This window comes from Sus scrofa, chromosome 1 (assembly GCF_054392235.1).
Source record: "Sus scrofa isolate SSC_HxYL_T2T_F1_AM1 chromosome 1, Sscrofa_HxYL_maternal_Yorkshire_Landrace_v2.0, whole genome shotgun sequence".
Classification (NCBI taxonomy): domain Eukaryota; kingdom Metazoa; phylum Chordata; class Mammalia; order Artiodactyla; family Suidae; genus Sus; species Sus scrofa.
The window spans coordinates 231,739,014-231,751,693 of record NC_139383.1 but is presented as its reverse complement, the minus strand read 5'-3'; the positions used below and the strand labels follow the sequence as shown (position 1 = coordinate 231,751,693).

The 12,680-nt window shown below is 45.3% G+C and overlaps 1 protein-coding gene across 2 annotated transcripts in view; it reads left to right on the top strand.

Moving 5' to 3' along the window:
- DMRT1 (doublesex and mab-3 related transcription factor 1) overlaps nucleotides 1-12,680 on the top strand; it is a 112,692-nt gene that overhangs the window by 40,644 nt on the left and 59,368 nt on the right. For both annotated transcript variants that reach the window (XM_085009819.1, NM_214111.2), the window contains 1 exon segment: nucleotides 1,649-1,932. In XM_085009819.1, coding sequence (XP_084865945.1) covers nucleotides 1,657-1,932 — 276 coding nt within the window. In that variant the 5' untranslated portion in view covers nucleotides 1,649-1,656.

The window sequence follows — 12,680 nt, the reverse complement described above, 5'->3', positions numbered from 1 at the left end:
AGTTCTCTTGTCGAGTTCATCACCCCCACCCCGACGACATCCCTGGCACAGGTCCCCTCTCTAGTACTGGCTATCTTCTGGGTCTCTCCCTTATGACTTCAGCAGCTCTCTGGGGGCTCTCGCTGCCTCTGGTCTCTTCCCTTCGCTTGTCTTAAAATTGCCATCAGCTGCACCACCCTGTAGCATCTCTCTGACCCCCTGTGCTTCTTACTCGGGAGTCGTCAGTGGCTCCCAATGTGCCCTGGAGAGACTTCAGAGCTGGTCTGAGGCTTCCCCTCACCAGGCCCCAACCCACCTGTCAGACTGGACCTCTCTGGCCCCTTTCCTCACCCCATTCTTCTATCTGATGGTCCTGTCTGTCACGTCCAAACTCCCCTCCCGCTTTCCTGCTGCCGTTTCCTTTGCCCTGGCTGCTTCATTCTCAGTACTTTTTCTCATTTTCACCCATTTCTTGCTCTTCTTTTATATTTTTTAAATGATTTTTATTTTTTCCATTATAGCTGACTTACCGTGTTGTGTCAGTTTTCTACTGTATAGCATGCGGACCCAGTCACACATACATATAAACATTCTTTTTCTCACATTATCATGCTCCATGATAAGTGACTAGATATAGTTCCTAGTGCTACACAGCAGGATTCTTGCTCCTCTTTTAAAGTGCAATTCAGGTACAGTTTTTTCTTTGTAATTCCTTTCCAGGCTGTACATTATCTGTCCAGCCTTTGCTTTTCCGTAGAAATTTATGTGTGTTCCTGTGTGAGAGTCCTCGTTGCACTCTGTGGCCCCATCGTTCATCCTAGACTGTAGAGTCCCTGTGGGTAGTAGGGACAGCCTGATAACCTTGCAGCCGTTTCAGGCACCGGGCCCAGCTCTGAGAACATTGTTTTAATGTATGTCCCTTGTTGGGGTGTCCTAGTCCATTCAGTTGTTTATTGGAACTGACACAGTTTAATGTCTATACCCTAGGTTGGCAAACTTCAGCCTGCAGGATCACTTTGGCTCATGGCCTGTGCTTGTGAATAAAGTTTTATTGCAACACAACCACACAGCAGCCTGTGCATTCTACAGGGGAATGGCCATAGGCCTAAAGTAGTTACTAACTGACCTTTTACAGAAGTTTGTCTCCCTGGGTCTATACCATTGTCCAGGCTTTGGAAGGATACAGTATCAGCTCTTGGAAGGAAGTGAAGGAAACAATGTTTGCTTAAACTCTTAGCCTCTTGCCTTGGCTTTGGGACATATCTCTGTGGACTAACCATAGTAAGGGCACTGGGGTTTTTTAATTCCTTTATTTAAAGTGAAGTACAATTAATTTTTTTAAGTCTATTGCAGACAGCCAAGTTAACCAGATTTGCCATATTAGAATACGAATTTCTAGGTAGAAGTTAGACCTGGTCAGGCTCTCTGTAATTAAAATGAAAATACCTAAAATGTTTTTGGTATTTTCAGTAAAAATACTCACCAAGGGCCTGTCAGCTGTGCTACCAGAGTTAGGCCAACCTTAAAAGGCCTCCTGTATGTCAGCCACAGAAACGGAGTGTCTGGAGCCTTGTTCTCTGGATCTTGAGGAGAAAGACCATACGTGGCAAGGTTTAGAGGTACAGGTTTGTGGCCCCACCTGAACACTGCGTTGTCTGTTTCTTTCTAGAGGGACGCATGGTCATCCAGGATATTCCTGCTGTCACCAGCAGAGGGCACGTGGAGAACGCACCTGACCTCGTCTCAGACTCCACCTACTACAGCAGCTTTTACCAGCCGTCTCTGTTCCCTTACTACAACAATCTGTACAACTACCCGCAGTACTCCATGGCCTTGGCAGCAGACTCCTCTTCTGGGGATGTGGGAAGCCCCCTTGGGGGGTCCCCTGTGAAGAACAGCCTTCGGAGCCTCCCGGCACCTTATGTGCCTGGTCAGACAGGAAACCAGTGGCAGGTAAGGTGTTACCCAGAGAGGGAACTGGATATGCGAAAACCACATGCATAAACACACACACATCTCCCACGCACACCCATCTCCCATGCACACCCAGCTCATGTGTGCCCATTATGCAAAACACGTAAAGTTTTCACTATCCATAAAATCATTTAAACCCATGAGTTGGCTGTAAGGAATTGTAAAGAAATAGGCACATATTTGTTTGTACTTTCAAATTTGACTTTTCTCATTCTTCAGTGTCATTTTATATACATATTTTTATTATTATATGATTCCCTTTATTTGAAATAACCAGGATAGGCAAAGAGGATTCATGGTTGCTTAGACCTGGTGGGGAAGGGAGGAGGGGGAGATATAACTAAAGGTGATGGGGTTTCTTTCTGAAGTGTCATTTTATATTAATACCCAGTTGGCCAGAGTCAGCTTTGCCGGTAGCTTACTGTCTGAGCCTCATGCCTCCCCCCCCCCCATCTCCTCCAGCTTTGCACCACTCTTTGGAGCAGCTTAGCAATGACTTAAGTGTGGCCTTCTGGGTGGCAGTGTTCCTAGTAATGAATTTGCGCCCTGGAAGGGAGATGCGTTAGGACCTGTGGGTTTGCTTGGGAGAGAGGTAAGAGAAGGAACTAGGTCACAGTTGTGCTGGGCCATCCTGAGTGCATTTTTAGCTGGGAATGGAGGTCCGTCTTTCATACACTAAGTATGTGTTTTTAAAATAGGGTGCAATCAAGAGCTTTTAATATTGGGGGTAAAACAAAGCGTTTTGCATTATCAGGGAATGTTTATACAGCGCTGTTCTGCTTCTTCAGTCATCACCATTTCTGTCAGGCCAATATAGCAGCAGCAGATTCAAGGCACGGAAAGCATTCGTTCACCTTGTGGGGATGTGCACGCATGAGTGCCCCTCAAAACCCCCCTCTGACTCCTTCAAGACACCACTTCTGCAAGGACGTTTCTCATTTTAGGCACATTTACCATCTCATACTTTCCCAGCTGGGCTTTGGTGTCTACACAATGTGGTGTATGTGTTTGGGAGGTTAAGGCAAATCTTTTTTATCCTCACTTTTTTAAAAATGTGAGTTGACATTTTCCGCTGAGCAATTCTATTCCCTTTTGCTTTTATAGATGTGGGGAAGGTGCTGGTGCTCACATCACCCTATTTTTTTGGATTCTCACCCTGGCCTTAGGCATCTGACTTCCTTGGCCTATTAATCCCCTGGGCTATTCATTTTCATAGGTTTTCCATATGTTTTATTTTTAGAATCATACTCTTTTTTAAGGGAACTTAAGGTGTTCCCTCTGTGGGACAATGGGATCCAAAGCATTTCTGGAGCACTGGAATGCTGGGGTGCAGTGGGTTGAGGATCCAGCATTGCTGCAGCTGCAGTGTGGGTCACAATGGTGGCTCGGATCTGATCCCTGACCTGGGAACTCCATATGCTGCAGGGTGGGCCAAAGAGAAAAAAAGGTGGGGGGGGGGCGGGGCCGGAGCTTAAGGCATATTGGTATTAGAATTGAGAGGTGGAGTTCCCACTGTGGCCAGTGGTTGGCGAACCTGGCTAGCATCCATGAGGATGTGGGTTCAATCCCTGGCCTCTCTCAGTGGGTTAAGGATCTGGCATTGCCGTGAGCTGTGGTGTAGGTCGCAGACACGTCTTGGATCCTGTGTTGCTGTAGCTCTGGCGTAGGCCAAAGACTATAGCTCTGATTCAACCCCTAGCTTGGGAACCTCCATATGCTGCAGGTGCAACCATAATAAGACAAAAAAGGAAGAAAAGAAAAAAAAGGAAAGAAAAGAAAAAGGAAAAAAAAAAGATCGAGAGGTGATATGGATGTAAAAGAAATGCAATGATTTATCCATCCTCAAGCTGTTCCATTCCAGGCCTTTCAAAGCGCCAGTTGGATTTTATGACTTGGCTCTGGTTTTAGGTTGATTTCTGTTAGAGACTCTCCTCTAAGAAAGGAGCCCATCCTGCAGGGTCCCAGGAGCCAAGGGGCTACTACTGAAGTGTCCTGGTTTTCTAACTACTTCTAGGCTTTAAGGAGAAGTTAGGGAAGGTTTGTGAACACGTTGACTGATGAGAAAGAAAAACCCTAAGTGTCTTCTGAAAAAAAAAAAAAAAAAAAAAAGGCAGCACACAGTTTTATGGCAGCATCCGAAATCTCCTAAATTAAATAACCCTCCCACTTCGTCAAAATCTTTCTGATGGTGTAAGATGCCGGACATACCCCAGTTAATTCTTATTCCACCTTGAGGACCTGTGAGGGCGAGGCTGAGGACTTGAATTTCTTTGGAGGTCCTTGCCAAGATCCACCTTTGGAGACCAGGGACAGCTAGGAAGAGACATTCTCTAGGGCGGCAAAGTTGCCTGGCTTCCAAGCACTGCCTCAGCCGCCCTAGAGATTCTCTGGAGGGCACGTGCATGGCCCCCAGCTAGCCAGGCAGGGAGGAAAAGTCTTGCCCAAACTTTCTTAGTCCTATGGGGGGCCTGTAGTTTTGTTGCTATTCTCATGCCTTCTCTAGAACCACCGCTTAACTGGACCTGAGAGGGGCCCTAGTTAGAGGCCCAGGAAAGACATCGAGGCAACATTTAACATAGGAGTTTGTTTTCAAGGAGGCCTAGGCTCAAGCCTTCCTATTTCTTAGCCAGTTGGTTATATATTCTCATGTAACAGATTATTTTGCAGAAATAGATCCTTCTCTGCTACCCTGGTTGATGCCCATTCCTATTAGTTTGTCATAAAACCCACCCTTATAGTTCTCATTGTTGAGCAGTGAAGCCTCCCTCTGCTCTGGGAGCCAGATGGTATGTCTTCCTTTTAAAGGCGAGGCCATAGAGGAGTTCCCATGTGGCTCAGTGGAAATGAACTCGACGAGTATCCCTGAGGACATGGGTTTGATCCTGGGCCTTGCTCAGTGGGTTAAGGATCAGGCCTTGCCATGAGCTGTGGTGTAGGTTGCAGATGTGGCTCGGATCCCACGTTACTGTGGCTGTGATGTAGGCCAGCCAGCTGTAGCTCTGATTCGACCCCTAGCCTGGGAACCTCCATATGCTGTGGGTGTGGCCCTAAAAGGGGGGGGGGATAAAAAGGTGAGGACATAGAGACTTAGAGAGCCACTACAGTCACACAGCCATGACATACAGAGCTGGGGTTTTTGGTCTTGTCTCTCACGGTATGTTTCCCAGCACTGTCTGGGGAGACCTGGGCCTGCAGCTGGCTCAGCGCTCCAGGGACAGCATCAATTAAGTGCAGATACGGAGCCTCTCTTTAGGGCTTGGAATGTCTATCCAAGTTCTCTGCTTTATATTGGGCATCTTCTTGGAACCTCTTCTGATTTTCTCTCTTCACTCATGAAGATCGGAGATTAGCAGAAACTTCTAGGACAGTGCTGAGGGAGGTCTGAGGTCCAATGGCTTTTTTTGTGTGTGGGAGGGGCGCACTCATGGCATATGGAAGTTCCCAGGCAGCTCATGGCAACACTGGATCCCACTGAGCGAGGCCAGGGATTGAACGCACATCCTCATGAATACTGGTCCCACTAAGCTACAAAGGCAACTGTGAGGTCCGATTAACTTTTGGATGGCTAAAAACCCAGCTCCTGATGTTTTCCTGAAATACACAGGCTCGGCCACTAGTGTTTAAAATATGCTGAATTCCTTGCAGTTTGGGAGTTGCTTTTGCAATCTACATTAGATTTCCTTTGAATGTGATTATCATAAAGCAAATGTAGGCATACCTGCAGCATGTGTGTAACCCAAAAGATGATCCTAATGATTGAGGTGAGGGGGCTTGACTGCATGGCCTTGCCATCTCTTCTAAGGCTGATATTTTATGAGTCTGTGGATTAATCTTGTAACCAAATGTGAACAGGAATTTAACTTACACCCTTGTCACACACACACACATTAGTTCTCTTGGAAAGAAACTCAGATTAGCAGAGGCAAACTGTTATCTATAGGTTAGATAAACAACAAGGTCCTACTTTGTAGCACAAGGTACTTTATTACATCTGGTGATAATGGAAAAGAATATGAAAAAATATGTATACGTATAACTGAGTTACTTCACTGTACAGCAGAAATTAACACAAGATTGTAAATCAACTCATAAAACTAAAAAATTGCAAATCCAACATCCATATAAGCCATCAGTTTGCAAAAGGACAGGTGAAAATTAGTGCAGTGATGATCAGAGCTGGAATGGATTTCACAGAATTCAAGTCCCTGCCCTCCTGCTGCAGGGAGGCTGAGGTCTGGAGCCGGGGGGCTGTAGTCAGCACTGCAGCTGGGTGATGACAGAGCCTGGCCCAGAAACCAGGCGTATGGACTTAGGGACACAGTACAGTGTGCTTTGAGGAGCACAGAGTCTGATGTGTGGAGATCTATTTTCACTTTTCATTCGGGACTTAGCTGTTCATGTAGTCTTGAGCAGAATACTTACCCCTCTGAATCTCAGTTGTTTTGTCTATAAAGTGGGCTTAGTACCACCATCATGGAACTGTTGCATGGACACAATGAGGCTGTGTGATGACTGAGTGAGAAGATTACTGTGTGTGCCAGGAAATGCTATGCTGATATTAACTTCAGTGAATTTCTTTCATTAGCTGTTATTTTCTCTTAGCCCTGCTCTTTTTTGAAATCTCTTTAATTTCTAGCCTCTTGTTCATGAGTATTTTAGTTTGCTATCTCAGATCTCCTTTGTAATAAAATGGGGTATATATAATGCACTTTTTAGTTATTGTTCAATGAACCTGACACGTGAATGTGGACCAAGTATATAGATGTATATGGAATACTTTTTATTGGGGATGGGGAAGAATTTTTGATCCACTTAAGAAATAGAAAACTGGAAGCACAGGCAAAGATTATAATGGTGCAAAATATGTTTATTAAGATGTATATGTTATAAAGAAGTATTAATTAAATAGAAAGGAGTTCCTGCTGTGGTGCAGTGGGTTAAGAATCCGATTGTGGGGGTGTGGGTTCTATACATGGCCTAGTGACGTGGGTTAAAAGATCTGGCAGAGGTTGCAACTGAGGCTCTGATTCAGTTCCTGGCCTGGGAACTTCCATATGCTATGGCTATGGCCATTAAAAAAATTCAATAGCAAACACCTAGACTAATACCTATAACCAGTGTTTAAGGGGTAGGAACAGGGCAGCTCACTTTTCTGCCAACTCGTTATGGCAGAGATGCAGGGACAGTGATCTGGAGCAGGGCCTCTCCCAACCTTGCCGTTCCTGCTGTTTCAGAAGGGCGCCCTGGCTCTGCTCTTTGAACCCCCTCCTGGTGGCAGCTTCCCCGGAGCGGGAGGGTGGGGAAGGGGCTCCTCTTGCTTGTCACCATGCTCTGTAGAAGATGTTCCAGAGCTGCCCCTGGAGGGCATAGAGCTGGTCTCTGGATCTTCCCTCTGGTCTGACCCTACCTCCACCGAAGGGCCTAAGTCCAGCAGCATGTCCTCTATCTCTGACTTGACTCTCTTGCTAAGACTCGACTTTCCTCCTAACTCTTCACCAGAGCAAAAATCTTAATAAGGTTGCCTTGTGGCTTTGGGTATCAGTTTGTTTAGGGGGAGCAGCATGAGGTGTTTTCAGAACAAAGAGCTTCATGGTGATTCCTAGAAAAAAATTGACTCTAGCGTAGATCATTGTAATTTTTTAAAGCCAGACTTCTTAGAGATTAGTGGGGAGGGTATTGAATTGTCTACCAAAAGAAACCATTGACTTTTTATTATAGAGTTGAGACTTTCTGTAAGTCTCCCTATAAAGTCATGCAAGCCACAAATAATTATTGGGCACCTACTAAGTGCAAAACCTATACAATTAAAAAAAAAAAAAAAAAGCTAGAGGAGTCTAGTGGACCAGCATCCTGGAATCCAAAGGCTCTTCCATTTTGCTGCCTTGCATGCATGGTGAGAGCTGCCTTAACCGCTTTTAGTCTATCTGCAGCCTCTGGAGATTTGTGGCCCAATCATAGATTCCTGTCCTGTTGTGAAACAGGAATAACATTTGTGACACTAGAACAAACTCACGATGAATGGCTGGTTCCACTGACCAGCAGCTCAATTTCACTTCTGCATTTAATTGCCTGCAAAAGCTGTTTATTGCCTGGTGCCCTCCTCCACGGCAACATTACCTCTTAAATAAACATGTTGTACCAGGTTGACGAGGGAGAAGTGCATATCAAGTGAGCAGAAATAAATATGGGAGGACTCTGGGCTATACCTGGGATCTCCTTTTAGCCCCCATGGCACGTGCCCCCTGGACTAGTTTTTCAGAAGCTCGTGCGACCAGCGATGGAGACCCATGGTCCTGCCACAGCTGGGGTGGTCATGTGGCCACAGAGGTGCTTTCTCTCCTGGTTCTTTTGGGCTCAGTCTGAAGTGTCTCAAAATATGACTGACCATTTATGATTGTGCTCCTCACTGAATGCATTCAGTTGTTAAGTAAACATACAGTGAGGTCCCACTACGTGCTAGGGATCTAGCGCTGAATCAGACAGACAAAAATGAGAAAAGTAGGTCTTGAACTGGCTGTTTTTACTGGTAAATAAGAAGGGAGGTTGGGGATCGTCTAAGTAACCCTGGCTTCAGAGCTGAGACAGAGGCTGGCAGGAAATCAGATTCTGCCGTCTAGACCTAGGAGTACAGAGAAAGGCGCCCCCTTGTGGACTTTATTGGGATGGCCCTTTAGCACTTACCTGCTAAGGGCCACAGGGCCCAGCCCTGCACTTGTAAAAGCCACCCCTTTTGACTGTCTTGGTGGCAGACCCACTGTACCAGCCCTGCCATCCTGTATCAAGCAGTTTGGCGGGGGGGCCCTGGTTTTCATACCATCTCCTCTATTTTTTTTTTTTTTTTTTTGCTTTTTAGGGCCACACTTGTGGCAGCTGTAAATTCCCAGGCTAGGGGTTGGAGCTGCAGCTCCTGGCCTGTGTGCGCCACAGCCACAGCAGTGTAGGATCTGAAACACATCTGTGATCCACTTAGACCATAGCTCACGGCAACACTAGTTCCTTAACCCACTGAGTGAGGCCAGGGATTGAACCTGCATCCTCATGGATACTAGTATACTAATCGGGTTTGTTTCCTCTGAGTCACAAAGGGAACTCCTGTCACCTCTTTTTATTAACATGGTTCAGCATCAGAACAACCTGTTAGCTGAGAGAATGCTGAGCTGTGACTTACGGAGCCTGTGGGTGCGGGCACAGTCCCAAAGCCTTCACATCTCTGCCCTGGGAGTCCCCAGGAGATCCAGAGCGGTGGGGATAGGCAGCCAGGGCTTAAACCTGACTCCTGTTCCCAGGGAGACAGTATTCATTAATTAAGCCATTGATTTTTAATATTTCTAAATTTAAAAACCGGTATATCTGGGAAAAGGTAGTAGAATGCAAAATCCACTTCAGTTTTGAAGATGAAGCAGGAGAGACTTGAGGTAATTTTGTGCTTGCGTCAGGCCAGTGAGCTCCCATGTCATTCCCCCTGGTCTGAGGAGACTCCAGGTAATTTTGGCTGGGAAAGATGAAGTGACTGGCCTGAGGAACACAGTCCCAAGCCTGGGCCTTCTTTCTTGGGGTTAACACTCAGAATCCACTCGGCTGCCCTTCCAGTTAAACCAGCCCCGGCTTTCCTTTTTAGGCAAACTGGTTATTACCACTATTTGTTGGTAAGCAAACACTGACAGGCTTTCTCTTCTGGAAAGAAAACTCAGAAAGTCCTCAAGCCCACAGAAGGCCATGTTCAGTTTTAAACATTTAGAGCAATTTCTTTCCTTAGGAAAAGGGAATTAAATTAGATAAGGTATTTGCCTTGAGCTGTTAGGGCTAAGCACCCTAATTTATTTTTTGAAGGGAAGTTATGGGGTCATACATTTCTGTTGATGTTGCTATGATGTGGTTTATTTATTTTGTATCCGGCTATTTTGGTGAACCCTGTAATTCTAATTTATAGTTGATTATTCTAAGGTTTCTAGGTTAGGCAATTATTTCAGAGAAAAGCGTTGATATATTTTTCTTTTTCCTCTCAAATACCTCCTGTTCTAATTTATGTTCTTGGTGCATATAATTCAGTTTACCTGAATGCAGGATGTTACCTGTGCTGGTTTATGGAGAAATGAAGAAGATAGAGCTAAAGTGTTTTTTTTTTTAATAGCTAAGTTATTCTATTCAAAAATATTTTTGTATTGAGACTGTACCCTTTCAACTTTTTTTTGATAAAGTAAGGATTTCTTTTTCTTTTTTTCATAAATGCCCTTTCTTTCCAATATAAATAGTTGGCAGATCTATCTCTGTCTCCTCCACCCCCTTTTAAAAAAGTTGAACTAGGAGCTCCTGTCATGGCTCAGCGGAAATGAATCTGACTAGCATCCATGAGGACGAGGGTTCAGTCCTTGGCCCTGCTCAGTGGGTTAAGGATCCAGCATTGCCATGAGCTGTGGTGTAGGTCGCAGATGTGGCTTGGATCTGGCATTGCTGTGGCTATGGCATAGGCTAGCAGCTATAGCTCCGATTCGACCCCTAGCCTGGGAACCTCCATGTGCTGCAGGTGTGGCCCTAAAAAGACCAAAAAAAAAAAAAAAAGTTGTAGTAGTCTGAAATCCAGAGAGAGTCTGAAAACCATGGCACCTGGCATTGTGTCCCCATGACCACAACAGAGTTCCTGAGGGTCTTCAATGCCCTGCCTTGAGCAGTTGTCCCAGCCTCACTCTTTTTGGGCAGAGTGCTTTCGTCTTTTGCTGTCTTTTTTTTTTTTTTTTTTTTTTTTGTCTTTTTGTCTTTTGTTGTTGTTGTTGCTATTTCTTGGGCCCCTCCCGCAGCATATGGAGGTTCCCAGGCTAGGAGTCCAATCGGAGCTGTAGCCACCAGCCTACGCCAGAGCCACAGCAACGCGGGATCCGAGCCGCGTCTGCAACCTACACCACAGCTCACGGCAACACCGGATCGTGAACCCACTGAGCAAGGGCAGGGACCGAACCCGCAACCTCATGGTTCCTAGTCAGATTCGTTAACCACTGCGCCACAACGGGAACTCCTTTTGCTGTCTTTTTATCTCAACTCTGTGGATGCCCTTATGCTAGTCCAGCCTTTTGTGGGGCCCTCTCTTGTGCACCCCAGGTAGGTCCTGCTTTCAGGCACAGTGAGGACACAGGGTTTGGGCTTCCCAGCTCAGAAGACTGGTCTTGGGGAAATCATCTGTTTAAACTTGGAAGTCATTACCAGCCACCCCAATTTTAAAGCCAGTGACATGAAGGTGTCAGGCTTCCCCAAGTTTGGGGTCACATGGCCTCTTCTGTGAACTTTCCTTTAAATGGCATGTCAGGTCTTAGCTGCATCTGTAATTTTCTCTTCTGAAACATAATTCCTGACCAGGTTCTTCTCGTTTAAGGAGAAATAATGATAAACCCAGTTCTCTTGGTCCTTTATATCATATTCTTACTCCTGTAGGAAAAAAACTCCTCATGCACAGGGCTCCTGAGGGGCAGCAGTGGGCCTGGGAAGCTTTAATAAAGTATAGTCGATTTACAATTTTGTGATAATTTCTGCTGTACAACAAAGTGATTTAGTTATACATATATACATGTCTATTGTTTTTCATACCCTTTTCTTATATAGACTATCATAGAATATCGGCTTGAGTTTCCTGTGCTATATACAGTAGGTTCCTGTTGGCCAATCATTCCATAAACCTCAGTGTGCATCCCTCCTCCCTCAACTTGTCCCCTTCAGTATCTGTGAGTTTGTTTTCAAAGTCTATGAGTCTATTCCTGTTCTGCAAATAAGTTCGTTTGTATCTTTTTTTACTTTCCACATAAAAGTGATATCATTTGTTTGTCTTTCTCTGATTTATTTCACTTAGTATGAGAATCTCTAGGTCCCTCTGTGTTGCTGCAAATGGCATTATTTCGTTTTTTTTTTTTTTTTTTTTTTTTAATTGTCTTTTGTCTTTTGTCCTTTTAGGGCTGTACCAGTGGCATATGGAGGTTCCCAGGCTAGGGGTCTAACCAGAGCTGTTGCTGCTGACCTACACCACAGCTCACAGCAACGCCGGATCCCTAACCCACTGAGCAACGCCAGGGATCGAACCTGCAACCTCATGGTTCCTAGTTGGATTTGTTTTTGCTTTGCCATGATGGGAACTCCTCATTCTTTTTTTTTTTGACTTGAGTAATACTCCATTGTCTGAAAATAGAACTACCATATATGTCCCAGCAGTCGCACTCCTGGGCATCTGTCTGGGAAAAACCATAATTTGAAAAGGTACAGGCACCCCACTCTTCATTCCAGCACTATTTACAATAGCCAAGAGCAGAAGCAACCTAAATGTCCTTCACCAAAGGAATAGATAAAGACAATGTGGTACATAGAGTCCTGGCTTTCTGTTGCTAAATGACCTCCTCTTTGAGAGAGGTGTAATTGCCCCGAAAGAATTGCTGCTTTGTCTCATTCTAGATGAGTACAAGCCATGATTATGACTGACGTGGTCTGATTTTTATTACTCCTTTTTTGGCAGGAAGGGTTGCTTTCTTATACAGACTATGAAAGTTGAATGATTTTCAGGCTTTTGATCCCATAGGAGGGCCATTGTTTGCAAGAATTGGTGCCAGTGTTGACAGTATTCCTGGTGGCTCATGGTCTGGAACCAGGGCTGAGGGAGCTGAACTCAGACAGTGAGAGGTGGGCTGAGGAACGTTCCTTCACTGCAGCTGTGTGCAGGAGAATCATTTTTGCAGAGTATTTTGCTTACAAAA